This window comes from Ambystoma mexicanum, chromosome 5q, assembly GCF_040938575.1.
Source record: "Ambystoma mexicanum isolate Mex_15411 chromosome 5q, UKY_AmexF1_1, whole genome shotgun sequence".
In the NCBI taxonomy this organism is placed as follows: Eukaryota; Metazoa; Chordata; class Amphibia; order Caudata; family Ambystomatidae; genus Ambystoma; species Ambystoma mexicanum.
The window spans coordinates 1,118,155,629-1,118,182,800 of NC_090933.1; the positions used below are offsets into that span (position 1 = coordinate 1,118,155,629).

Here is a 27,172-nt window from a genome sequence, read left to right on the forward strand (position 1 = left end):
CAGATAAGACACTGGTTTTACTCCTCACACAAATTCCAAGAGACAAGGCGCCTTACAGGGTTAACTACAAAGTGATCACTTTGTCTTATGGCCTAGGAGATGAGGGATAGTATTTTTCTTGAATCGAAGCAAGCAGCCTGTGGACCTCTCTTCCCCCTACTCCCAATTTGGCTCATGTTTTGATGACCTGTCAGTTGCTCTTGGTTGGTCAGCAAGATGGCAATCAAAGAAAACCCCCAATACCAGGCTGTGCATTATGTATTATGCCAACCAATTAATAGTTTTCAGAGTGATGTAGTTTTGTTGTCATCAATTTAGAGGTGGCCTTAGGAGGAGCCATCAGTTAAGTATTATCTAATTGAAGTCTAACACCTATAGAAGTACATACATATTTACTAATATTATCCAATCCCCTGACACCATAGAGGTTTTGTATTATATATTATGTTGTCATTGTCTTGGGAGGATAGCTCAGGGGCAACGTGCTCGCCTTGGAAGCAAGACGACACAGACCAACACAGGCTTAATCCCCGGGTTCATGGTTAGAAACTCTGGGAATTAAGCGCATTATAAATAACCTATCAAATCAATGATGACATGTTCTTGGCTTAAAATAGGATGTTTGGTATGAAGAGCTTCAAGAGCCACAGGATTTGATGCTTGTATGCTGTCCCTGCTTTATGTTGTATTGTTAATAAAGCGAGTTTTGCCTTCACATTGACTATTTCCATTATTGAGTGCAGGATTTCCAGGCCTCTCATTTCTGCTTAAACTGGGGTTTTCTAGACCATCTTAACATATGGTAGCAGAGCAGATGGTTGGCCAGAGCACTCTGTCGAAGTTTCCCTGCGGTGACCGTGGTGATCTGTGGGGACCGGTATCACGCGTGACGAGAGAAGGGTCGATAGGAGCCCCCTTGGAGAAATTCATGGCCGAACCCTGTGTGACACCCTGTAGGGCGGCTAATTGGGGGAGACTAGATACAGAAGGCCTCGACTGATCCACAAATGCAAGAATAGCATCAGCCTGGCAAAACAGAAATGGAGGAGGGAATTGTTTGTATATTTGGGAAATTGTTGTAAAATAAAGGATTGATGATGACGATGGATAGCCTGTGACAAGGTCACAGAAGACTACGCAATACACCTCATTACAAGGTATTAATGATGATAAGATATCCCGGCACAAGGTCATGGAAGATTGCATAGTACACGTCATTTCGAGGTAATATTAATGAGAGAAGATTACCTCACCAGGAGTTGGAAAGATGGCCATATTTTATTTGTAATGCATTCATTTGTGCAGTGATGGCTGGCGCCAGCCAGAAGTTGTAAGGTAGTTTAATCTTTGTGAAGAGGGCATTTTTGTGTATGGTGGTATATATTAGGGAGGACGTGAAGTTGTGGTTTGAACCAAAGGGTGCAGTCTGGGGAGTGGGCAGCCTTGTGCTGTTGCTCAGGTATTTTGTTGTAACATGAAAGGCGTGGTGTTGGGGAGGGACGAAGAAGCATGCTTTTATCAAAAAGACCCTGCCAGGCCCAGCCATATTCACATTGTGGTCATCAGAAAAGAGCATTATTCCTGAATGCAGGCTGTGCCAGGCAAACCAGAGAAAATGAACAAAAGCTTTCCTTCAGCTACACGGGAACCACTTAAATTGTGCTACAAAATGTCAAAAATCACTGCTTGAAAAGAAAAGAACAAGTTACTTACCAACTGGTAACATTCTTTCGACTGGATGTTCCTCCAACGCATTCCACATCTTTGACATGTAATGTCCACAGCTGTGCACTTCGGAAACTTTTTCGGCAGAGGGCGTCCTGCGTCAATGGCTTCGGGTCCATGTCCCTCGAGGGCCTCTGTCGAGGACGACGTCACAGGATGTTAGCAATAGGACGCACGGCGCCCATAGCCTCAGTTCCGTTTTTTCCACGAACATGTTAACTTCGTGAGATTCGGCACGCCTCGTGTGTTTTCTTCATTGAAGATGTCTTTCTCATCGACCCCTCCGACTCTGCGGTCCGGCTTCAAGACCTCCCGGGACTGTAAGTCTAAGATGTTGCTCCCCGACCGCATTTGTTTGTGGTGCCTGGGCGAGTCGCACGACAACGACGACTGCTCGAAAGGCCAGTCGCTGACTGCCAAGGCCTTGCAACAGGGGAAGCTCCAGGTAGGTAGGGGCTCTAAGCCTGTTAAGTCCCGGACTTCCAAATCCAAGGGGGTTTCCACCGATGACTCAAGGGGCGAGTCCGCGTCACAAGGATTCCCAGGGATCTCGGTCCTGGAGTGGTTCCCGCCACTCGTCTTCCTCGTCCCGGCATTCCAGGAAGCTCCGTCACCGGTCGCCTTCCCTGTTGTCCTCGGAGGATGGTGCCTCGAGGAATGTTTTGTGCCCTACAAAGTCCTCGACTCCGGAGGAATGGGTGGTGTTTCGAAAATCCATGATGACGATTTTTCGATCGCAGGACACAGGTCCAGTCGCGCTTTCTGACAAAGCCGGTCAGGATCAGTCTCATTCCGTGGCTCGCACGCCTTCGGGCTAGGGTCCGCAACGCAACACTCATCGGGAGCTTTCTGTGCACATGTCAATTCCAGGAGACCTTTGCCTTGTACAGACTGTTGTGTACAAGAAACTAACTATGGTTGCAAAACAATGTGGGAATCTAGATAGAAAAACCGGATTTGCAAGAAAAATGCAACTTTCAGTCACCACATGTGAAATGTACTTTTGCAAAATAAAGGAAAATATCGGTTTTAAAAGGGCATGTTGGATAAGGCCCTGCCCTTATATAGCAATGTGAAGGGGATTGTGATGTGAAAATACATGTATGAGACGGTTCTATTCAGCAGGTTTTCTTCCAATTCAGAGCAAAAAAAATACAATTGAATCAAACTGCAATGGTTGCCTAGGGGGAAGCCAGCCCAAAAATAGGTTTCTGCAGTGGTTACATGGGGGGGGGGGAACCAGCCAAACAGGTCTGCTGGGAGGATGCTAGCAACATAAGGATCCCCACAGTAAACTCCTTCAACACACAGGTGATAATTGCTAGGTTGGACAGACTGTTGTATGTGCTCCAGCCTTGTACAATAGAATTCTAGGACACTAAAGTGCGAAGTGAAAATTCATACCACCTCATGATTTCCACCAGAAGCTTCAAATGAAATCTCTGTGACAACCTTGGGTTAGGGAGTAGCCTTGGAAAGGCATGCCCATACATGGAGAACAATATTGGCATTTGTTTCCAAAGACTATTTATAAAAATGTTAAAGACTTATCTCTGCAGCAGGACTTTGCAAAAATGTGAAAATGTCACTGTTTAAATGTGATTTTGTGGTTTATAATTTAAGACATTGTAGCATTCACTGACCCATTGGGAACAGAAATGGCAGAGAATTATAAGGAAGGTATCCATGATGCCATTGTGAATTTTAACACTGATATGCCTAATAATAATCTATACACATGTGTAAAGTTATAGAATTTTAAGTATTATAATTCTCCCTGAAAAGCGTGAAAAACTGGTAGAAGGGCGAAACAAGGTCCCACAATCGTGAGGATTGGACTGCTATGCTCTACATACAATATGTAATCTGCCCAAGTGATTTGTTAAAATGTTAAAATGCCACAAATGTATAAATGTGTAAATTAGGTTATCACTGGTTTTGGGCAAAAAGGACTGTGGGATGGCTTTTTACCTCATAAAATGCAACCTCATAAACTGGGACTCCTCCACGAGGAGGCAACCAACATTGATTGTCCTATCCACCTCTTGGAAGGTAGGCCTAGCTCAGTTCTGCCCACCAATAATTCTGTGATGTCAACATGCTCTATATAAAGAGTAGCTGACAGAACTACAGGGACACACTCTCCCTGAAGTTCCTGGGCTATGTTCCTGATCTGGTCCATTCATCTTGCTGATTCCAACTACAAGGCCAAAGCATTGATGACCCTGCTCCAGAGCCCACTGCAAAACCCAAGCATAGCTGATTCCTATCCCAGCAAGGCCAGTGATCCAGAATCAACCCACTAATCTCCCATTAAAAAGGGGAAAGCTGTGGTAACTTTTACATCCTGAAATCAGACCGGCTTGCTGCCCACTAACTGCTTGCCCACTGACTGCATCCAGCAGTACCTGAGCCATCCAGTGACCCGAATTGCCCAGCTGTTCGCTACCCGGTGACAAGACCTTGCCCAGCCGTCTTTTGCCAGGCGTGCCACCGTGTGGTGACCAGACCCTGTTGACTGGCCAAAAATCCCAAAACCAAAAAGTGGACTGTGAGTATAATCCCAACCCAACAGAAACACATAGCCTTTATTGTCTTGCCTTTGTCCTTATCCCACTCTCCGAGTAGTCATATTTATACCCTGGTAATTTGTTGAAACGGTCAGAATTATCCTCGTATCCTGTTCTTAATGTGCAAGTGCTAGCACCATCTCTTTTCACTTTTGTCTGGTGTAAATTATAAGCCCTTCGTTATATTTGGAGTAATCAAACTAATTTCCATATATTTTATCATTGGGGTTGAGCACTGGGAGGGACAAGGTTGACCTTGCGAATCAACCTCGGAGCTTACTGAGTTCCTCTTTAACAATATAGCCTAGATAATTTAGTGCAACATTTCCCTTTCTTTCAAAAACGATTTTCTCATTGCTCTATTTTCCTAAAAACGAACCTCACTCTACCTTCCCAATCCCTCTCAATTCACCAGCTAGAGACCTATTTTCACCTCTATATTGTCCCTGTGATATATATCTATTCCCCAGCCCAAAACAGAGTATTTCACCTGTTTTCATTAAAAACCGTTTGGGTACTTTAAAGCGAGAATTGCGAAAATTGCTAGTTTACCAATGTGTCATTTGGCTGCAGCATGCTCTAAACATTCCACTCATTTTTGAATTGTATGCCTTTTGCTGATCATTGCCTTGTGAGTGCCAGTGATATAACATACCTGCTATTGTGATAAAACATATGTATATTATATTTTAAACACACATAAAATGAGAGTGTTATTTTAGGCCTTTGCTAAGGGTTCTTGTTCTGTGAGGGAAGGTCGGATTGTGATTCTGTTTTCTCCCTCTTATTCCCGACTACCTGCTGGTTCTTTCTAGCCACTAAGAATTTGATTATTCGAATATATGGGTATATGTTCTGGGAGAAGGTTAATTAAGTGCATTGCTTACATTTCTATTGTAATGATCACCCCATTGGTGATTGCTGCCCCATATTAAAATTGTCTGATTTCATTTGATTTTAAAAATAAATAAATATTGCATTTTCCCCAACCGGCTTGGTTCATGGTCCATTGTGACACAGGGTATTTGAAAAAGGGGGTGTGACACGAGTTGTGTACCATCTCAAATTGAATTTGCATAAAATAAAGATAAAGGCATGTCAATTGAGCGCTACATCCTAGGCTGAGATCAAGGTGTGTGTTGCCTGATTGAAATCCTTAACACACTGGAAGAGGCATGGCTTCTTACGTACAGATGGCACACCAGTGCAAAATGTGCCGCTAGTGGCCAGGCTCAAACACACTCCAACTTCCATCGAGCATCACGTGTTGAAGTGAACAGATTTTATTTCTTGCGGCAACACGGCCACCGATTTGGAAGCAAAAAGAGCAGCACACCTTTCGGACATATCTGAATTTGACACTGCACCGAATAAGTACATACGTGCACGTAACATGGTAATGAAGGAATGTTTTAATACACTACCCATAGCCCAAATAACTGAATTGCAGGCAAGCGCGCCACCAGAAGAACACACATTTTGAAAACAGAGTGCTTATTGTCTCCCGCAGGTGCAATGTGTGGTGGCAGGATAGTGCAGAGAAACCAGGTATGCCACTAAGGCTGCTCCAAATAGCATTAGATCAATTACATCACCCAACGCACGCATCATGAGAGTGTGTTGCAGTGATGATGTCTGAAGACTGGTTAGTTCCGAACCTGGCAGAGCATGTTAAGTTTGTTGTGAATTGTTCAACATGCCAGCAGTTTACTGCTGGGCACACTTTACACTTTACAGTGAGAGGAGCAATACCCGATCCTACTCGACCATTTTCAGCATTTGCATTTAGACTATGCAGATATGCTCCAAATGTTTAATGGCTACAGATGTAGGCAAGTAGTCGTATGTCCCTTATCCCAATGGATTGAAGCTGGTCAACACATACATCTTGATGCTTCCTATGCAGAGAAGTTCCTCATACTTGAGTTATTTCCAAGATGGGGAGTGTGTGAAGTGCTCAGATCTGATAATGTGTAAATGAAGTATTTGAGCACATTACTCTTGTTGGGTATTAAGCACACGTTTTCCTCTGCTTACCACTGTGAGAAACCTGAAGGAATTCTCAGTCCTACTCCTCTTGGATCCTCTACGCAGATGGCCAGTGAAAGGCCATTGTTTTTGGATCCTGACCCTGTTGGGAAAAGCAAGGGAGGATCACCTTGGTGGTGGTGGTTCCTTGGGGATTGAGAGTGGGGCGCCTTTAGGTGAGACATGGTATCTCCCTTATCCGAGAGGGGTAGAGCAAGAGATCAAGAGAGAGAGAGAGGGAGGGAGGGAGGGAGGGAGGGAGGGAGAGATCATCTGAAAAACCTGGGAATCTGGAGGCAGCCGTGGTGGGACCCGAGAAGAAGACAGGGCGACAGCCGACATCCCCAAGCCATGGGAAACCAATGCGTGCAGAGGGAAGCTTTCCATGTGAAGTGGGAGCAAAAGGAGCTATGGTGAGGCAAGAGCACAGAGGACACCGTGTTCGGCCTCGCAGAGCCATTGAAACTGCCTGGGCCTGTCAAGCCCCTGTCCACATGCGAGAAGGGCTTGCGGAACTCTAAGCGGGAACCCAAAAGAAGGAGAAAGACAGAAAGGCCCGCCTGAGGCAGACGCCAACAACCAGTGAGTGCTGAGGAAGTTACCCAGAGACCAGGCACTCCGGGGGGGCTGCAAAAGTAATCGACAGCATCTGGGAAATGAATGCTTCAGTTGCAGATAACTGAATGAAAGCGGCAAACCTGCTAATATTGAATAATGAACTGAATGAAAACAGTAAATCTGACAACTTTGAATAACGTACTGAATGGCAACAGTGAACCTGATGATATTGAATCACGCATTGAGATACATTGGGAACATTGTTGCAAATTGAAACACAAGGGCCAGGCACTGCGAAGCCTATGTCTGAGCAGAAGAACGAAGGGTAACTGGCTGTGTGACCTGCGCGAGGTGGACTGTGTGGACTGACAACTGCACCAAGACCAGAGAACCCCTATGTGTTAACAAGAAAATCTTTTTGTCTCAAAAGAAAACTACTATTGGTGCATAAAGCTTGGGGAAGGGAACCCTGTGCTGTGAAGGATTGCTTGAACAAGACGGACCTTCAAGATACATTTTTTTGTGATCTTGCATTGAACTTGGGGAACGGAACCCTGAGACTTGCTGTCACAAAACTGTATTGAACTTGGGGAACGGAATCCTTACAGTTAAAAAGGTGTGCAACTGTATTACCTTAAATCCAGAAGAAGGTAACTTGAACATTGTGGTGAACTTGTTGGTACTTGGGAAGAACGAGCTGAAGAATAAGTCCGAGCTGGAAATAGCTCAGAACTTTTATTTTGGAACACTGTTTAGTTTATGGTTGACATCCCTACACATTGTTTTGGTGTTAGCTGTGAGGGCAAGCATAGGTTTTGGACACAGACAGACTTATGTTGAACTTCCTGACACAGACAATCAAGTTTATTTAGGTAGGGAAATCCCATCTCTGCATAGAGCAAGTTAGGCCTTACACAATCCTGACATTTAAGTTTATAAAAGTATTGTTGTTACATTGAATCTGTTGTCTGTGTCTCCTTCCATGATGCCAACCTCACAGCAACAACAAGCGAACAGCATTTGCGAAGGCCTCAAGGAGCGCACTGCCAAATTAAAAATAACCCTGAAAAAAGGATGGCTCTACTGACTACATTTAGCCCTATTTGCATTACGTAATCAGCCCCATCACCTGACTCGACATGAGCTAGTAACGGGATGCAGTACGCATGTACCTTTTGCTCCTCCCACTCCACTCGAACACAGACTGATGAGCATAGTGTTGCAAATTTATTGGGATCTGAAATGCATGACTATGAGTCTGCTATGACGGTCTGCAAATTGTATGTCTCTACAGCTTCCAGCGTGGCAGGTAAGTTCGAAAAATATTGATGAAGACAACAAACAAATTGATCTTACAAAAGTTCTAAAAACCTTTAGCTTTGTACCCAGCGGACACGTCCTCTGCAGGAACCTTACACGCCGCTGGCATAAAACGTAGTATGAGGGCCTTTTCAGTGTAGAAGAAGTGACACAAACGGCTGTGAAAGTTCAAGGAAGACGGACGTAGCTGCTCCTTGGTGACATCAAACCCTACAAAGGAGCACCCCCCCGCCACAACACCCTGAATCTGAAGAAAGATGAGACGAGTACAGACAAGATCGATGACCAGAGCAAATCAGCAACCAGAACTATAAATAGACAGTGTTCCTTTTATAAACAGCAACAGAGGAGACTTAGTAGACATTTTTCCAACTATACCTGCAAAAGACAAGAAGTATCACTGTAACAGTACAACACAAAAAAACACAACTCAAATGATTCCTATAACAATTATATTCTTCTTGGTATTTGTCCTATTTGAGGAATACTTATCCTTTTCTAAGAGTTTGGAATATTATTCTTGCTGTGACTTGAAAGCATATTTTACTTAAGAAGTTTTCTTGCAATATTACCATTTTTCCATGAACGGTTACTGCCCTACAGAAACTGAAAAGATGTTTTCCTTGGTGAAATAACAATGAGAGCTTTCAATCACATTATATAGTCGCTCCTATCGCTTAGAGGGCTCAATACCCCTAGTTATTTACAGAGATTTATTACAACATGTTTTACATTTGGCAGCCTTTATTTGACTACTGTCATGGCAATAAGAAGGGGTCCTTCGTGGTGTGGCCGGTCCAGTGTACAAGAATATCACCACCGTCACTATGACAAGTGTAACAGTAACAAATGAATTCCCCTCCATTAGGCACACAAATAAAAAGAATGGAAAGAAGTGTGCCAGACGATTCAAGGCATTTGAGTGCATATATGGCCGAGTCTGTCCACTTAAAAAATAACATGTGGTATCAGCATATTAGCAGAGTAGGGAGACAGAGGTCGGATGAGAGCTGCTTTGTGTGTTCCCTTATCCCATATGCCACGACAGCCTCTAGGGCATACATACCTCAAGAAGTACCAGATGCCAGAGCACACTGCTTGTTAAATCTCACCTGTGCTTAACCAGAGGGCGATTTGAAGGGCAATCAAGCCGCATAAAATACATGAATTCAGCTGACTTCGCATATGCAGATAATTATGTAAAAGGAGAAATACATGATGGATGATGTGGCACTACGTTTGATAGGGGAATCACTGCCTTTAGGAAGTAGGCTATAGTATACTGTGTCAGGTCCAAAAGCAGAAGAGGTTTAAATAGCACCCCATCACAGACAAAATTGCAAGGATGCCCAGGAGAGACAGATACCTCATTGTTTTAACAGACCCCAATTACTAATAACTGCAAGAGTAAGATCCCCAGAGGGATGGATCGACGGGGTAGTACGATGTAGAGCAGTACCAGCTGCATCCATACTAACAATAAGGAATTCAGATAAAATATGCAGTGAAGAGGGAAAACAAACTGCCAAACTGCTAACCTAAGTAGAGGATGAAGTGGGCCCTTTACCTATAAAGAATGCTCTGTTGTGTGTTAAGAATATGGGACCATTAAAAGTTGGCAAAAATAAGGGGTGCAAACTTATTCTTGATGTCCCGGGTATGAAAATAGGAGCTGCTGTATTAGTGGATCAAGGGCATACATGAAACTCCCTCCAAATTGGGGAGGAATATGCGCCATGGTAGTAGGCACACCAGCTCTGGTAATACCTCCGAGTGAAATACAGATTGGCAATTTTCACCCGGATGAAAATCAATCATGGGTGTTAGCCCACAGAGGCATATGTAGATCATTTTGGATCATTATGTTCAATAAAACAAAGCACAAAAGACCTGGAAGAAGCGGCTACGAGCTGCACTGAGATTGAGATAAACAAAGTCCCTGGCTCCTCTGCCCAAACCGTGCTTCTCTTTTCTACCACTAAATTTGAAACAGCCATTGTTTCACAGCAAATTGGCAAGGCCCCTGAACCAGACTCCATTCTGGCCGATCTTTTCAAGAGCAATTTAGGTATATGGCTCCATTTCCTAACAAAAATGTTCAATGAAATCAATAGTTCTCTTGTCCCCCCATACAGTTGGATTGGAGTGACAATCCCAATTCATAAAAAAGGAGAAATGGATCTTTGGTCCTATTTACAGACCTATATCCCCAACTGACTCACTTGCTAAGATCTATGCATAAGTCCTACTCCATTCTCCTGAAAGCTGGGTGGAAGAACATAATATCTTGTTGAATGCGCCAGCAGGTTTCAGAAAAGGAGTATCGACTATCGATCAGGCCTTTAGGCTGGGCTTTATCTTGCAAAAATGTGTCACACTGCAATCCTAGCCCATCTGCCTGGCGTTTGTCGACCTGCAGACAGCAATGAACACTGTTCCTAGAAACAAACTAAGAAAGGCCTCGATTGACCTCCAGGTCCCTGTGCCACGTATGAAAACTGTTATGGTTCTGTACTCCAGCAATCATGCATGCTCAAGATGGAATGATAGCGGGTGGACTAAGAAAGCCATTTCCTGTAAACACAGGGGTAAGACAGTGCTGCATCCTGGCTCCCCCTCCTATTTCTTCTGTGCATTCATAGTTTGGCTGCTGATATGCTAATGTCATCCTTGGATACCCCATAACTGATTTCCCGCTAAAAGGAGTCTTCTGCTATTTTCAGGTGACACTGTACTTCGCTCCAAAGGCTTACAACAATAGTGGCGACCTTTGGGATGCTGTCCTCGGCCAAAAGTTTGACCATAAATGCATCTAAAACCAAGGTCACAGTGTGCTATCCCCAGTCTGGTCTGTTTCAGACTAAATACAAATTTCACTTGAATGACTCTCCACTATTTCCTGTGGAGAGCTTTCAGCATGTGGGGCTAACATTTGCAGAAAACCTAAAATGTGACATTTTTGTTATAATGAAAATAGTGAAAATAAGTTATCCCCAATGCTGAAAGCTCTGCAGCATGTTTTGGAGGGAGGTCAGTGTCCTCAGCAATGGTGGTATACAGAACCTAGGCAGTCCCAGACATTCTATATGGTGCAGAACTGTGGGCCACATGCCAACTGCTCCCCTACAGAAAATGGAAAACAAATTTCTGAAATGTATACTAGGCCTGCCTGCCAGTGCCCCATCGGTCAGAGTGGCCCTAGAGTTAGGCCGTGTAGAAATTAAATATGAGGTAATGCTGAAACCTCTGGGATCTGGAGTACAGCAGAGCTTGTCTCATAAAGAGGGCCTTGCAGAGTTTCTAGCAATGGAGGGTGTAAAACTCATACCGTGGTTGAAGCATGTTAAGCAGCTCCCTATGAAGTTAGATCTTGATTTCCTGTGGTATGATAATGCGAGTATAAATTGTCACTCGAAAAAAGTCCTAAAGATGATATTCAACGATTGAGTACTAGGGACAAGATTGGACAGCTGCTATATGGGCAGATTATCTGTAAGTAACATGGTGGTCAAATCTGATATGGCTAGGGGGCTTTACCTCGATTATCCAGCAGGAAGGAAGAAGAAATGTTTCTCCACAAAAGTCCGCCTGGGTATCCTTCCGCATGCAAAATTTACCAGGCAATGGGGAAAGGGACTGTCTCCATATTGTTCACTATGTCCTACCTTAGTTAAAGACAAAGAACATTCTATGCTCTTCTGTCCCCTGTACAACAACCAGAGATCCAAATGGTTGAGGCCATTATTAATTTTGCAGGTGATCAATTCTAGGTGAGAGGCTCTCATTGCTATGAAATTATGTGTGTCCCCAATACTTTCAATGAAGTAGCAATGTTCATATATGCTGCCCTCAAAAAAAGGGAAAGCTTTCTCAAAAATTGTGAGAGAATAGCCTGCCGTAATTTACAGCAATTGAAATGCTGACCTGTGACATTCCCAAATCATGAACTGTGGTGATCAAAATTGTAAATGGTATTCAGAGTAATTCATACTCACCTCAGCTATTTTATTGTTTTTTATGTAACATTTTATGAAATGTGATTTTATCATGCTTTTTGTATGTTTGGTTGCTGTGCTTTTATGGTGTACAGGCAAAATAAAGTTAATATTTGATTCGAATACACATGTGAGAAATAAAAGGTCACACACTCAAAATTAGTAAAAGGGATAATTACTAATTGGAAAAAAATCAATACGAGCCTACGAGGACATACCAGATGAGCACAAGTTATTCAGCAAGACAGCAATGGTTTTCACATCCATTCTTGTTCACATGTTGCAGGCAATTGTAATGCAAAATCGCTGCAAATAAGAGGAGAGTTGTTGCAAACAATGCATGCACCTGTGAAAGGCTTTAATGCCAACAAGGAGGCTCTAAGGGCCATCAAGCTTATGACCCTCCAGAACAGGAACGTCCTTGATTTAACTACAGCCCTCACCGGAGGCGTGTGTACAAAAATAGGGACTTCTTGCTGCACATATGTACGTTCCCATGATGAGGCGAATGGGACCCTCACAAAGGCCATAACCACCCTGACAGAACTGCATACAAAAACAGTGAAGGAGGTGAACGAGATTGAAAATGACAACTAGTTTGACTATCTGTTTTATTGGATACCCTCCTGGTTAGCCAATGCATTAAAGACACTAATGACCATAGTAGTATGTATACTACAAGCATTTTGAGTTTTATGAATTGCAATACATGGCTGCAAACGGGCAGTTGAAAGGGAAATGGTAATAAATGTGGATACTCTCATACATGAACACACACAAACCGACAATCTACCTCATGTCCACGTGAAGGAAAGCCGTATTGCTCTTCCAGGATCCAAATTTACTTATCCCCAGGAGCCTTGAAATTACATCAAATGATGGGTATTCTGCAACTTCAATGGGGAGTGTTACTATATGACCTGAAGCGTGATCAAACAATAAGCGTGCAGGCAACCCGAGGGGGGTGACTAAAATATGGCTACCCAAAATACCTTATGCAGGGGAGGATAAAAAGGAGGATGTAGTCTAGGACTCGACCAGAGAGGGGAATGTTGGGAGACAGATGAATAAGTCATGCATACCAATAGCCCCTCCCCCAGCCCAGTACCGCCCAGGAGAGAAGCTCTACTCACTAAGGCAACCATATTGCCCATATGCTGAACGAGTGCAAAAGGAGATGAACATACTGCAAGCTAAAGATGGCGAGAATAAACAAGTTGACAATTAAATCACACGCATGCATCCATTAAACATGAAGCACATTTGCACTCAACACGAAGAAAACACACTGGGTCATTTATACATGAAGAATATTAACACTGGCAACCAAAGACATGACGAATATAACATAAGCAATGTACAAGTAGACTGCAACACGAACAGCACGCGAGTATAGCTCACTAATATAGAAATGCGATAGTAATCAGCAGCCATGTTTTCCAAAATGGAAGCCGCAGCAAGCCGTTTAAATTAATAAAAGCCTTAAGACTTTAGAGAGAGCAGAATGTTGAAATTACAGTAATAACAGATCGGTGCAGAGCTCAATACAGTAATTTGAAGACTAAGCCAAGGTCATGAAGATCTTAGAGAGGATCTACACATTGCAGAGAAGACACCAGACCAGGAGTCCCAGGACGGAAGAAATATACTCCCAAATTAATTGAAGTCTGGAAGAGCACAACCAGCCATTTTAAGTCCAGGGCAGGATAATTGTAAGTCAGAAAACCCAATGAAGTACAAGCTCAAGAGCGCCCTCAGTGGTTAAAGGAAAAGCCACACTTACAGCAATATTTGCTAAAGTAGTCATAAATGCAGGGTGAAATAATTTCAAACACAGGCCTCTCACATGTAACCCATAGTTCAAGAACACAGTCTATTCATTAGTGCAGACACAGATGAGAGACCTGTTTTACTCCTCAAGCATATTCCTAGAGAAAAGGCACCTTACAAGGTTAACTACAAAGCTGATCGCTTTAGCTCATGGCCTAGGCGATGAGGTATGTTATTTTTCTTGAAACGAAACAAGCAGCCCGTGGACCTCTCTTCCCCTACTCCCAATTTCGCTCATGTTTTGATGACCTGTCAGTTTCTCTAGGTTGTTCAGCAAGATGCCAGTCAATGAAAAAATACAATACCAGGCCACCTATTATGTATAATGCCAACCAATTAATAGTTGTAAGAGTGATGAAGTTTTGTTGTTAACAATTTAGAGGCGGTCTTCGGAGGAGCCATTAGTTAAGTATTTTCCAATTGAAGTCTAACACCTATAGAAGTATTACAGTTACTAATATTATCCAATCTCCTTGCCTGCAAATTTTGGATTATGATGTTGTCATGACGTGTTTTTGGTTTAAAATACATTTTGTATGAAGAGCTTCGAGAGTCACAAGATTTGATGCATGTATGCTGTCCGTGCTTTATGATGGATTGTTAATAAAGCAGGGTTTTTCCTTTCATGTTGACTATTTGCTTAATTGAGTGCAGGATTTCCCAGCCTCTCATTTCTGCTTAAACTGGGGTTTTCCAGACCATCTTAACAGGAGACTACTGCTGAGTTTCCAGAAACCCGTAGGGCACGCAGTCTTCTGTGCTTGGAGCCGTCGAGGAAGGCCCAGGGGTCGCGGATGCAGAAGTCACTTTCTGACACAGGATTTCATTTTGCAATTAGCGCTTCAGAATCAGTTCCAGACAACTTTGGAGCAGAACACCCAAATTAAGAAAGACAAAGAACGCTGTGGTGCAGGTGGTCCCAGGACACCACTAGGATGCAAATAAGACTGATTGCAATGGGATTCAGCACAGACACGCAGCGACAGGTGATCTTCCAGGGACGAACAAAGGAGCAGGTTCTGCACGGCTTCCGTTGACACAAGAAGGTTGAAAATACAGAAGCATGCGTCTTGCTGTACAAGTTCCAAGGATGCAGTTGGAATGACGACTGCTGCAGGAAGGTAGTCCAGGAGAGAGCTGCTCAGTTCACTGGATGATCGAAGGACAGTTCCAAAAGGATAAGATCATCGAATAGGGGTCAACACTGGTTGTTCCCACCGGTCCAGGGCTCAAAGAACTGAGAAGGGTCTTCTTGAGATCCGGCAGAGTAGCAGGGCTTCACCAGGACTTCACTGGAGTTGGTGCTGGTCAGCAGCTGGGATCTTCCTTGGGTCGTCAACTGATTGCTATTCTTCATAAAAGACTTTGCTCCAAGCAGAAGAGTTTACTGACCTCCAAAAAGTGAGGTCAGGAGTCCAAAGAAAGCAAAAAGAAAGGGTGGCTCATATAAGTATATGGGAGGAAAGCAGCAAAAATAAATTATTTCCTAACAAACTGCTGAGGCCGAAACCGTCAGAGCCGGGACCTTGGCAAAGATGTCCAGCATCGTAAGACTGAAGGCCCTCCGATCCATAAAGGATTGGGTGGGGAAAGGTACCTGGGGAACTTGATACTCAAGGGAATCTCTTAAGTGGTGGCTTTACTTCTACGATAAAGAAGAATGGTGCTTGGAAGAACTGCCTGGAGACTGGGATCTCTTGCAGGGTTTGCTTTTTTTTGTCCTTGTGGACCGGAGACCGGTGTTTGGTGTGGCGGTCCCAACCGGGCAACCTCGAACGAGTCCACTTACCACCATTCTTGTGGAGAAAGGTGAACAACTTTGTGTCTCATTCCCAAAGCGCCTAAGGGTGAATCGACTGGCATGACACGCAATCCTGCATTTCGTGCCACTCACCGAGGCAGTAAAGAAAATTACGGTTGGTATCTGAAATGGACACCCACAGTCAACACAGGGTTTGAGCCCCAAAGACTTTGTTGGATTTGACATCTTGAAGAACACACAAAAGAGAAAACTTCAAAGAAGCTGTGTTCCTAAAACAAGCAGAGTGCACAAAAAAGAATGTAAATGAGGTGATGCGGAATGGCGCCCCTATATACACTGGCCTTGAAGGTCATGTCAGGCATGGGGCGCATAGACTAGCAGCTGCCCTGGGAGATGGCTATTAAAGACGAGGGATCCGTGGGAGGAAAGAATCCATTAGAAACAATATTTTTGTGAGATAGCTCATTGTGAAAGTGTGGGTGTACATTTATGTTATTTAAGCATGTATTCGGAGTACAGTTTAAATTGTAAAGTGATTTTAAAATGTATTCTTCATTTGCCAATTATGCTGGTATCTTTTGGACTATGGTGTAAAGATACACATATATGCTAATCTTAAATTTTTACTTATTTTTTAAGGTGAGTCAAGTCTCCACGGCTGTGGGTTTATTTTTAGTTTATTGCCTACTAATAGGTTAAACCTTAAAGTTGTCATTCCCAAACTTTGAAGACAAGCTTGTTATGCCATACCTTTTTCCCCACTGAGTTCTGTTTATTTTAAAGAAAGTACTGTATGATTTCTATTTGAGTTATACTGAGAGATGTGTTGGGAAGGCGGATCACATGGGTTTCACACTGCAGTTTTAATTTTGGAATCTCTAACTTTGTTTCATCCCTCCAACTGTACATCTCATGTACAGTGGCTCTATTGCATGTTGGGTGTTGGGATCATTTTATGTGTTCTGCAGACTTTTTCGTTTTGTAGTATGTTCTTGATTTTTCTCCCTCTGATGGAACCACCAATTTCGAGATATGGGGATGTAAACATGACTTGTCTGCATCTAAGGAAAATGCAATGTAAGAAACCTTTTTTCAGTAATCATTTTGGCATGAAATGGTTGATCAAATTTAGCATGCGTGTTAAAATATGGCAAGATTGCATACACAATTTGGTGAACTTGAATGGATGAAAGCTGTGAGAAACCTGAAGCTGTCTCCCTAGCTACTCCCCGGGAATCTGTCATCCATGTGGCCAGGACACAACCATCGCTATTGGATCCAGTTCCTGGAGGTGGACCAGTGAGGTAGGAACACCTGGATGGGGAGTGGGAGACCGACGGGTGAAACTCGGTATATCCCCCTTTTCTCAACACCTTTTCCCCATCCTACCACGTACGACATTCAAAACCAATGCCCACCACCCCATTTTCTGACACATACACTTTTGCACGGCACACAACAGAACGGCCCAACACCAGAGCAGTTTACATGACATGTCCCAATAGAAGGGTCAGGCAATTGACCAGCATCACACACACACACACACCTGATGGACCTTTCCCTTCCCACAGAGATAAAAGGTGGAGCAAGAGAGTACAGTACAAGCAAGGCAGACCCCACGACGAGGCAGCTATCCAGACCAGGCAGTTGAAGAGTAGGAGAGTGGCAGCAAATATCGAGTGGCTGGCAAGGAGAGACACTACCTTGCCCTTTTCGACGCAGACCTGCGAAACCTCTGCAGAGGGAATCGTAAATCCGAGGACAATAGCCCAAGTGTGCTGCAACAGATTTCAACGGTACACAGAGCATGTCAAGGGTGATAAGCGGGAGCGAGGGAGACTCCTGCTTCTGTGGTACCGCCCTGGACTCCAGTTACGAGGAAAGCCAAGTGGTTCCTCACAGCCGGTGAGTCGAGGGGAGAACCGATAAGAGCGGGGGTGTGGTAAATGACTGTTGCAAAGTGGCAACTTGAAACAAGTTCAAAGAACTGTAAAAGTGGTAAAGGGGAGACCAGCCGCATAGGTGGGTGCTAACTAGAGAGACTCTGGTCGATCCCCGTCTGAGTGAAACTACAGATACCAGAAGGCCGTAGGTGAGCCGGCAAGTTAGGTGAAAGTGGTCATACAGGATGTCAAGCAAAATCCACGTACAGTTGAAAGCCTTTGTCCTAAGAACTGTAGAGAAAGCAAGGGAAGTGAATCCTGCAAACATTGAGAACAAAAGTAAATGTGAAGTTGGCAAGAGTGAACCCGGGGAATGCTGACGAAGGAGGGACAAAGTCTAAAGTCCCAGTAAACAGTGTGTTGACAAACATGAACACGACCAAGGGATGTCCACTGGAACGGTTTAAAAAAACATTAAGATTTGTGAATAAAGGTCAAGCCATAGTAAACCCGGAGGAGGGAGGCTAAAAGTAAAAAGGGGTCAGCGCCCGGATGAGGAGGACCCATGGGTATCGAATCATCAGCCGAAGTGAAACGAGGAAACAGACTTTTTTATGTTGAAGGTACTTTTATTTAGTTATTGAATACACCAGGGCTTCGAAGGCAAGAGACTCGAGAGAAACCAGACTTGCCCATCAACGGCCCGGATAGCTGCAAGTGGAACTGTCGTCTCGTACTGCGGAAGCTCGAGAATGTACTGTGCTCCAAGATCCCACTTTACCCCATGCTCAAAATGTGGGGAAAGGAGACCCACGCTGCTGCATCCTCACATTATTTGAGAACACTTCTTTCTTTCCTTGAAAACTATCCCACACCCTTTTTGTATTAGTTGTAAAGTTTAGCAATAGGTTTCTTAGTATACGCCTTTTTTATTTTTGACAACGCCACTAGGACTGCCTTATTTTCCTTTGATGGTCGACGCTTGCTCCCATCTTAGATTTAGGTTTAGATTAGACATTTTTCCAACTTGCATACAGTTTAACAAACACCCTTGAACTGTGTTATACATGTGTCTTGTCTTTACTGTTGCCACCATGTTTTTGTTATAGAGCGAAACACATTTTTTAAATTTTCCCATGTAAAGTGTCATGCAACCATAAATATAGAATCACAAGCATGGCTCCTTAATGTGCAAGCACACACATACATACATACATACATATATACATACATACAAAGGCTTAATGGAATCACTAGGGAGTCCCCTGGTGGCTGCTCAATATTTGTAGCATGTGTCTGCGCCTGGAGTTATTTAATAAAAGAATGATTCTGTGAGCAGAGGGTATACCTCTACAAGTCCATTCAACATCTCATGTTACTGGTGGCCACACGTTAATGTGTAGTTTATCCCTTCCATACACAAGATATTACTATTAAGAATAATAACTTAATATATAGGCATCCGTAAGGTAATTGCACTTTTCAAAACACAAAAACTTGAAAATACTGCAATAATTTTAAGTCTTAAATGAGAATTAAGTTCCAACAGTACAACAGCAAGAAAATCAAGTGAGTGGAGAAAAGTAGACAGCCAACTGGCTCCAAATACACACACAAGGAAGTAATAAAGATATAATCTATAACAATTATCACAAAGTTAGACATATGAGATGAGGATGCAATACATTGATGAAATACACTACTGATTGCAAATAGGTTTTAAATAAATACCTAATGAGCCACAATCACAGCAGACCTCATTTCCAGGCATTCTCTGAATGTCATCAATAATGGCTTTCGTCAGATCCTCCAAACTACTCTCGCCTGTACTTTGATCCCCTTGGAATGCCATGTTTAATGCTTCTTCTTTGCTGTTTGTCAATACGGAGATCCACCTGTAAAGTTATAGTGTTGCAAAAACATTTCTCAGGTGAGACGCTCTTTCTGCACAACACGGACATGCAGGACCAAGAATGGCCATCTTACAATGAGTCCTTGTAAAAATCAAACTAGTTCAGTACATCAATGCCGAGTATTACTTTAAAATATAGAAAAATAATTGCACAATTTGGAGCTATAAAAAGGATATTGGTAGAGAGTGGAACAACAGGGCAGCATGGAGAAACATCTCAAACAAACCCCTACTGTAACAGGCATCCATGAAACTAACTCGCCTCAATGTCTGATATGCCACAATGTCCCCAAGAGGCCCGGATGCTTAGCTAATGCGGACACAATGGTATGATACTGGTGCGCTTTGGTGGTCATCCTAGTACACTCCTACAAACTCACTCAGCATAGCATTTGGGTATGATCATGAAGGAAGTAATTGTTTTTGTAGGAGTGTCTGTATTTTAGGCTCCTTAAGAGAGACACGTGTGTATGTGGCAGGGTGGGGTGTAACGTGGTGTGTGTGTTAAAGATGTGAGAGAGGATTGAGAAAGGCTGCATTGCGGCACTGTAGTAATTCATATCTAAATGGGCAGCATTTTGAATTTCTAGTTTGTTTCAGGTGAGGCTGAAGACGCCAAATTAAACATCAGTTGAAGTCCTAGTGACACCAAGAACTGCCAAAGGTTTTTATGAATGCTCAGACTCTGCCAGGCAGGTTGTCAGAATGCTATGAACAGCATCAGTGCGGTGCAGATAATAAAAGGGACAGAGGAAAAGGGAATAGAGGCATTTTTGCTGTGGGTGTACTTAAGGTACTACAGCTTGCTTTAAGGCCGGACACCGATTATTTATGCTCGATGACGAACAAATGGCTCCTGGTCACCTGACCCTGGAAGGCTACCCTTTCCATTAAACTGCATCCCAAACAAGAGCTCAGATCAGACACTCGCAGACTGGGTAATGATGGGGTCTGCTGGGGAGGGCTGTGTAATCATCTAACCTAATGGTAGAACAGTGTGTCGCCCAAAAAGAAAGACCAGACTCTCCAATTCGAAGCATAGCAGGGGAGGTAGGCTTAGCTTCAGGAGGGAGGAAGGCTAGCAGGTAAGTACAGTTAATCTCAAAACACAGCACAAAAGAATATACTACACCGGTTTACTGAACACACACATTATTCCTCATGGTACACAAAATATTTATGATGGGAAAAATAAGTACTTGGGTTACACTGAACACAGAGCATAGTGTAGGTAGAAAACCGGAAATGGCCAGTTAAGGCCCAAGCCAATTCTTTATCCAAAGATTATAAGCCTCATACCTGGTGGCAGACCATAGATCTAGACTTCCAGAGACGCGTGAAGGAAAATACCCCTAACAGAATCCATGGGTACCACCCAGAAACTGGCACAGGTTTCCTACTACATTTTAAAATCAACTTTTGTATAGAATTGACATGTATTAAAGACTGTTCTAGCACTTCGGTGTATGACACGGGGGAAAACGATGTCCAACAGAACAAGCAGGGCTACCAAAGTCTGGGATACATTTGAGAAGACTGTCCCGAGGCACAGAAAGGCATACAATTTACACAACAAAGAGGTGTGAGGGAAATTACGTATTATCCTGTTTGCTGAGCCACGACCCTCAAAAAATAGGTTATTAACTTTTAGCACAATACACAGGGGCTCATAAACAGCACTATAGTTCAGGGAAGAACACCAAACCTTCACAAAAACTCAGAGGCGCAGACCTCAAGAGACAGATCATTAATAGACTGTAGGGAAATTCAACCTGCTATCAGTCTGAACAATTATTCAAAAAAACGATTTTATTAGCACATAAATGTAAAAACAAATACAGTTGTAAGAGACAAATGCAATCAATTTGTCGGACAATGCATCCTCATATGTAACAGACAAAAGAAGGGACCATAAAAAAATAAACAAACAAGGAAGTAATCAATTTCTTCCTTTTTACACACGGTTCAAAAATGAATGACCACTGTAACTTTGTTGTTGAAAAACCGATTTCAGTTTACAATGCACGTCTACACCTTGCAATCAGGGGAACCTTATGGCTGAAGAACATAAACATTTCCCCTTCTGTAATGGCTTGGCAGGCGAAGAACGATGGTCTGGAGGGTTGCCCTGAGCAATGCCAGTGGTTAAGATTCAGTCTAAACCTTCCAGCCATCACCTCTTTGTTTTTGCTTTGTCACCCTGAGTGGGACAGGGTATGCCCAGACGTGGGTCCCGTGCCTGCTGGGCCTAGAGACCCAAGCTACTCCTCACTGATGAGCCCCAACAACGGCGAAACATGTTTGGGGATGCTTGTGGTCTCGTGCAGAAGGGATGTGACCTAGCAGTTCGGGCTGGACTGCCCCTTTTGGGGTGGGGCCAAGCCTGATTTGCATATGGTCTTTCCCCTTCTGTAATGGCTTGGCAGGCGAAGAACGATGGTCTGGAGGGTTGCCCTGAGCAATGCCAGTGGTTAAGATTCAGTCTAAACCTTCCAGCCATCACCTCTTTGTTTTTGCTTTGTCACCCTGAGTGGGACAGGGTATGCCCAGACGTGGGTCCCGTGCCTGCTGGGCCTAGAGACCCAAGCTACTCCTCACTGATGAGCCCCAACAACGGCGAAACATGTTTGGGGATGCTTGTGGTCTCGTGCAGAAGGGATGTGACCTAGCAGTTCGGGCTGGACTGCCCCTTTTGGGGTGGGGCCAAGCCTGATTTGCATATGGTCTTTCCCCTTCTGTAATGGCTTGGCAGGCGAAGAACGATGGTCTGGAGGGTTGCCCCGAACAATGCCAGTGGTTAAGATTCAGTCTAAACCTTCCAGCCATCACCTCTTTGTTTTTGCTTTGAACATAAACAATACACAACATACACCATGCCACAACTACTCGTGGCTTAGTTAAAAACTTGACTGACGAAATCTGCAGCTTTTGAATATACTGCAAACTACGTCCAAACTAAGCTGTAGATCCAATGTTTTACTGCCTTGACGGAGAAGGTAATGGTTATTCTTGCCTGAAAGAGAGAGCAAGAACATCGGTATAACTACACCATCTGTCCAAAGAATGAATGAATTTTCACAATTGGTCAATAAATCGTGAACAACAGGGGTTTTACAATTTCAAATCACACCTTGAGTCTTTAGTACTGAAACACTGGTTGGCTAAAGACATACAAGCAGCCTCCACTGTCACACCTACTAGATCTGGGTTGTGATCTAAGCAGAGGGATAAGATGGAATTAAAATCTTTCCGTTTATACACACTTCACTTGTCACGATTTCCATTTAGGTCCAATTCCTTGTGACAAACTAGTCTCCACTCTGAGTGCACCTAAAAATCCCACAATACAACATAGTTAAACCTAATGCTATGTTAAAAATAGAGATTCTGCTCTAAACCCAGTGGCCAAGCAAACTTAGCTTTATCTAAGGACACTCACCCAAAGGGAGACGAGGACAACAGAGTGGTTGTCGTCGCTTTCACAAAATGCAAGGAGCCCGGCACGCTGCTTAGTCACGGTGAAGTTTTTCTTCGCGGTCAGCAAATACTGCAAACGGCTGTCCCAAGTTTGCTACAACAATTGCAAGAAGGGAGAAAAGAAAACTGTTGTTAGGCCCGAATATTGAAGGGCAACTCTCCAAGGTCTGCTATTAGAATCGGTAATCTGTTCTATAATCACCTAAAATGCCCACCAGCTGGAGTAAATACACGGGATGATGACTTCTGTATTCTTAACGGCAACCGTTCATGCTCTGTAACCTCGAGCTGTCTGTCAATCAACCACCAGCAAGGAAGCTAACAGACAGGATCAAAATGCAATCAAGTTCTTTAAATAAGTCTGAACCGGTGTATGCAATTAAACCGCATAAAACTCCTAAAAGATTTTAAATTGCTGATGACCAGTTAATCTGGATCAAACTCGCGTGTATGCGGACAACAGTAAATCAATGTCTAAACCTTGGTTTACTACACTCGACAGCAGCACGTGATAGTGCTCATTACCTTAAAGGTTGCCGTTGGTGCTGTGTCTCGCTGTCATGATTCCTGCCCCTCATGTCCCCAGCCCCCCCAAGATGTCAGGCTGGAGCCAGGCCACGGTCACCTACATGGCCCTCAAGGGCCTCTCCATCCCTCCAAAGACCCACTTGGAGTCAGACTTGGCGCTTGTGGAACCAGACTCACTCACTCCCATAGGATAACATTGGGGATTGGACTTGTAGTGCATTGATGGGGACAAGATGGATGCCCCCACATATTTTGGTTCCCAGAACTGCATGTGCTGTTTAGTCTTTTGGGTGTGGTTCAGCCCAGAGACACCTGGGATGCCCAGAGACTATTTAAGCCACGCCCAAGCTGAGAAACATGCTTTGCGTTTTCTGCACCTGCAGCGTGACACTCACCGATCGGTCTCCAGTAGGCCTGCATCTTTCTTCTGCGCTCAGCTCCTGGAAGAACACCGTTAGGAACAGCCTTACCTTGTGGCGCTTCTGCCCATCCTTCATCGCTCCTTCTGTTCTGCGGGCATCTTCGGCGGTGTCATTCCCTTCCCGGCACGCCACCTCCTAAGGAAAAGGGAAAAGAACTGAAAAAAAGCATTAGTAAGCATTCAGCAAATCTTCGCTTATTTTTAAAGACTGTACGAGCTTCAAACGCTTACCTGAATCCCAGCCGCTCTGGGGTAACTCAGTCTCTGGAACTTCTCATCCATCTGCAAGAGGGAAAAGACACTCCAGGTTAGCGTGGAAACATCTAGAGGCGCCGCATACCGTGCTTACTCACCGCATTTCTTCTTCATAACCGACATCCACGCTCAAAACGTTGCGGCACCTAAAAGACACAGAAAAAGAACTCAGTTCAATACAAATACGAAAGGGTCGCATTGCGCATCGCACTCTCACTCACCTTCAGCGATACTCTTCTCAGCAGCACGTCGCCATCCCCGGACGCCGGCCATCATCTAAGGAAGGAAAGGAACGAAGTTAGAGAACTGTTCAAAAGACTCATTATACTTACCTGTCGGACTCTTGCCAGTGAAGTAACTAGGCAGCAACGAGCCCGCATCAATCAACGCGCCCCTGCGCTGAAAGCAGGATGGAGAGCACACTTTCCAAGAAAACAAGGTGAGCTGTGGATCAAAGGGAAGGGTTGGACCCCGGGGAAGAAGAGGTTCAAACACACAGAGACAATAGGGAGTTAAACTCTACCAATCCTGTGTTTCAGGCCCAGTCTCCAGTCGAGTAGACTCCAGGGAAGGGTTTGAGGTCATAAGAGGTCAGAACAGGCTGAGTGACGTCCCCGTGGATACCAGGTGACCGTTACACTCGCCTTAGCCTCATTGTCAACCGTACACAGTCAAGAAAGCATGCTTGTGTGAAGCATAAATCACCTCAAGGATTTGAAACTCTACTTTAAGTGTTTGAGATCTGTAGCAGACCGTTGTCTAATCAATGATGAACTGCACCCAAAGTCAGCACAAGAAAGATTGTGTGTCTGTGTCATTCAAACGCGGCGAATGCCTATCACAAAAGATGAGCAGAAAGGGCATTATTTTATTGTAACCCCTAAAGGTCACATAGAACCCTCAACCAGGCATTCACAAACTGCTTACCATAGCAGCGTTTTCGTGAGTTCCAAACTTAATGTCCCACAGTCAAAGCTGTATGAATCAGCAAGGAAAACAGCGAGCAGCCTCTTCCTTCCTGTGGTCAACAGAGTGGCTAACGGGGGAAATGGAAACAATCAGCTTTTAAAGTGCCATGCCACATTAACAGCAGCTCAAAACACGCCCCCATGTAAGGGGGAGTTGTCCCATTAGGCTCAAGCTGTAACCCATCACAATTAAATGCACCCCGCGATTCCAACAGCGCCCATCCACATGCCGGAACAGACCGAGAACCACAGCCATCGTGCCAACATCAAATAGGGCATCCATCACTCTAATTCTCCACTTGTGTCGCATACATTTTTCCTCACACTCTATGAGGGTACAAACCAGGGGCGGCGGCTAATAAAAAACCATAAATGTACAATCAAAGCATGTTGTGATGCTGTTTTTCAAACACTGATGACACGAGCAAATCTTGCCTGTATACTGCAAAGATGTTGTTAGTTGCTAACAAAGACTAATGCACATGTGAAGTTCCAAGATCCCCGCCGACGGTGGAGGTCGCGTCTAGATCGCGCTCCCGCCGGGCCCAAGACAAAAAAGCACTCCAAATGAGCAGTTGTGAAGGTACAGACACGGGACCTACCGCCGCAGCACCCCAGTACCTGAAGCTCGGTAGAGAGCGGAAATAGACCAGCATTACCCACTCCGGGGAGTCAGCCCGCCGAGAGAAGCGTCCGCCCCTCCCCCTCCGAGGGAGGACAGTGCGGCTCAGAAGGGGAGACGCCGCAGAGTGCCGCCGGCAGCGTTGAGCACCAAGGGACCCTGGAGAGGCCTCCGTTTCCCGCTGTCGGAGTGGGGAAAATAAAGCGGCTCCGGGGTGCAGGGGAGCATGCGAGCACCACACGAGCCACCGGAGGTGCTGCGCAGGAAGAAGCGAGGTAGCCAGAGCACCGGCCGGGCGGGGACACGCTGCACCGACAACCCGGCGGGCCTGGGAGCCCCCCCCCCCCCACGCTGGCAACCTACCAGGAGGGCCGGCAGCAGCAGGACGAGCGGGGCCCCGGCGAGTTGGGGGTGACACACGAGAGGAGAAGGAGGTTCCGCCCGCTCACCCGCAGACAGGATTTGCCAGGCATTGGCGGCGGAGAACAACAGATGTAGAGGTGAGCGCGCCGGCGGAACGACCCTCCACAGTCTCCCTGGAATACTGGGCCTGAGACTGGAGAATACCCCCAAGCAAGCCCCTAGATCAGCGGAGCGCCTCCCCCCTCCCCTCATCTCCACGTAGCAATACGGAAAGAAAATAAGGCAGAGGGGGAGGCCGCGGCTCCACGGGAGTGAACATAACTGCGGGCAACTCCCACAAAAAGGGAGGACTCAAGAGAGACCACTCTACCCAACCTATAGGAGCCAGATCTAACCATACTGAAGGGGCGCAGGAATAACATAATAAGTGGAAACGGTACCGAGAGACACTAGGGGAACCACAAACTGTCACACCACTACCCCCCGGTGAAGTGCGTGGGAGTGGCACCTGACCCTCATAAGCAAGAGAAATGTCACAGGGGAAAGGGAGCACCTCACAGCCCACGCCTCAATCCCACAAACAGGACACGAGTCTGCTCCAGATGTGGTCCTCAGATACAGGGGCAAACTCAAAAGACAGGGCAGGTGAAGAGCCCACAACGGACACAAACCCCCCAAACCACAGCGCTCTACCATCCTCAAAGGACGATATGTGGTCCTGATTCACAGAGCTACAGGACAGGTTCATGTCCACCGTCCAGGACCAATTTGCCTCAATGAGGAATGAGATGAAGCAGGTGGTGCAAGAGTTGAAAACAGATGTGGCCAAATTGGAGGAAAGGGACAGGAAGCAAATTTGAGTGGGCACCACGGGGATTTCACGTCTTTCTGGTGTTAACAGGAGTCTCTACTGAGATTAATCTTTATTAGAAGGTTGAATCCTGTATACAGGAGC

At 44.8% G+C, this 27,172-nt stretch overlaps 1 protein-coding gene across 5 annotated transcripts in view; it reads right to left on the reverse strand.

The window, feature by feature from the left end:
* Positions 1 to 27,172, reverse strand: part of ASAP1 (ArfGAP with SH3 domain, ankyrin repeat and PH domain 1) — a 2,617,237-nt gene that overhangs the window by 1,517,753 nt on the left and 1,072,312 nt on the right. For all 5 annotated transcript variants that reach the window (XM_069621633.1, XM_069621635.1, XM_069621634.1 and 2 more), the window contains one exon: positions 19,403 to 19,566. In XM_069621633.1, the coding sequence (XP_069477734.1) occupies positions 19,403 to 19,566 (164 nt within the window). The remainder of the gene's footprint in view (positions 1 to 19,402; positions 19,567 to 27,172) is intronic.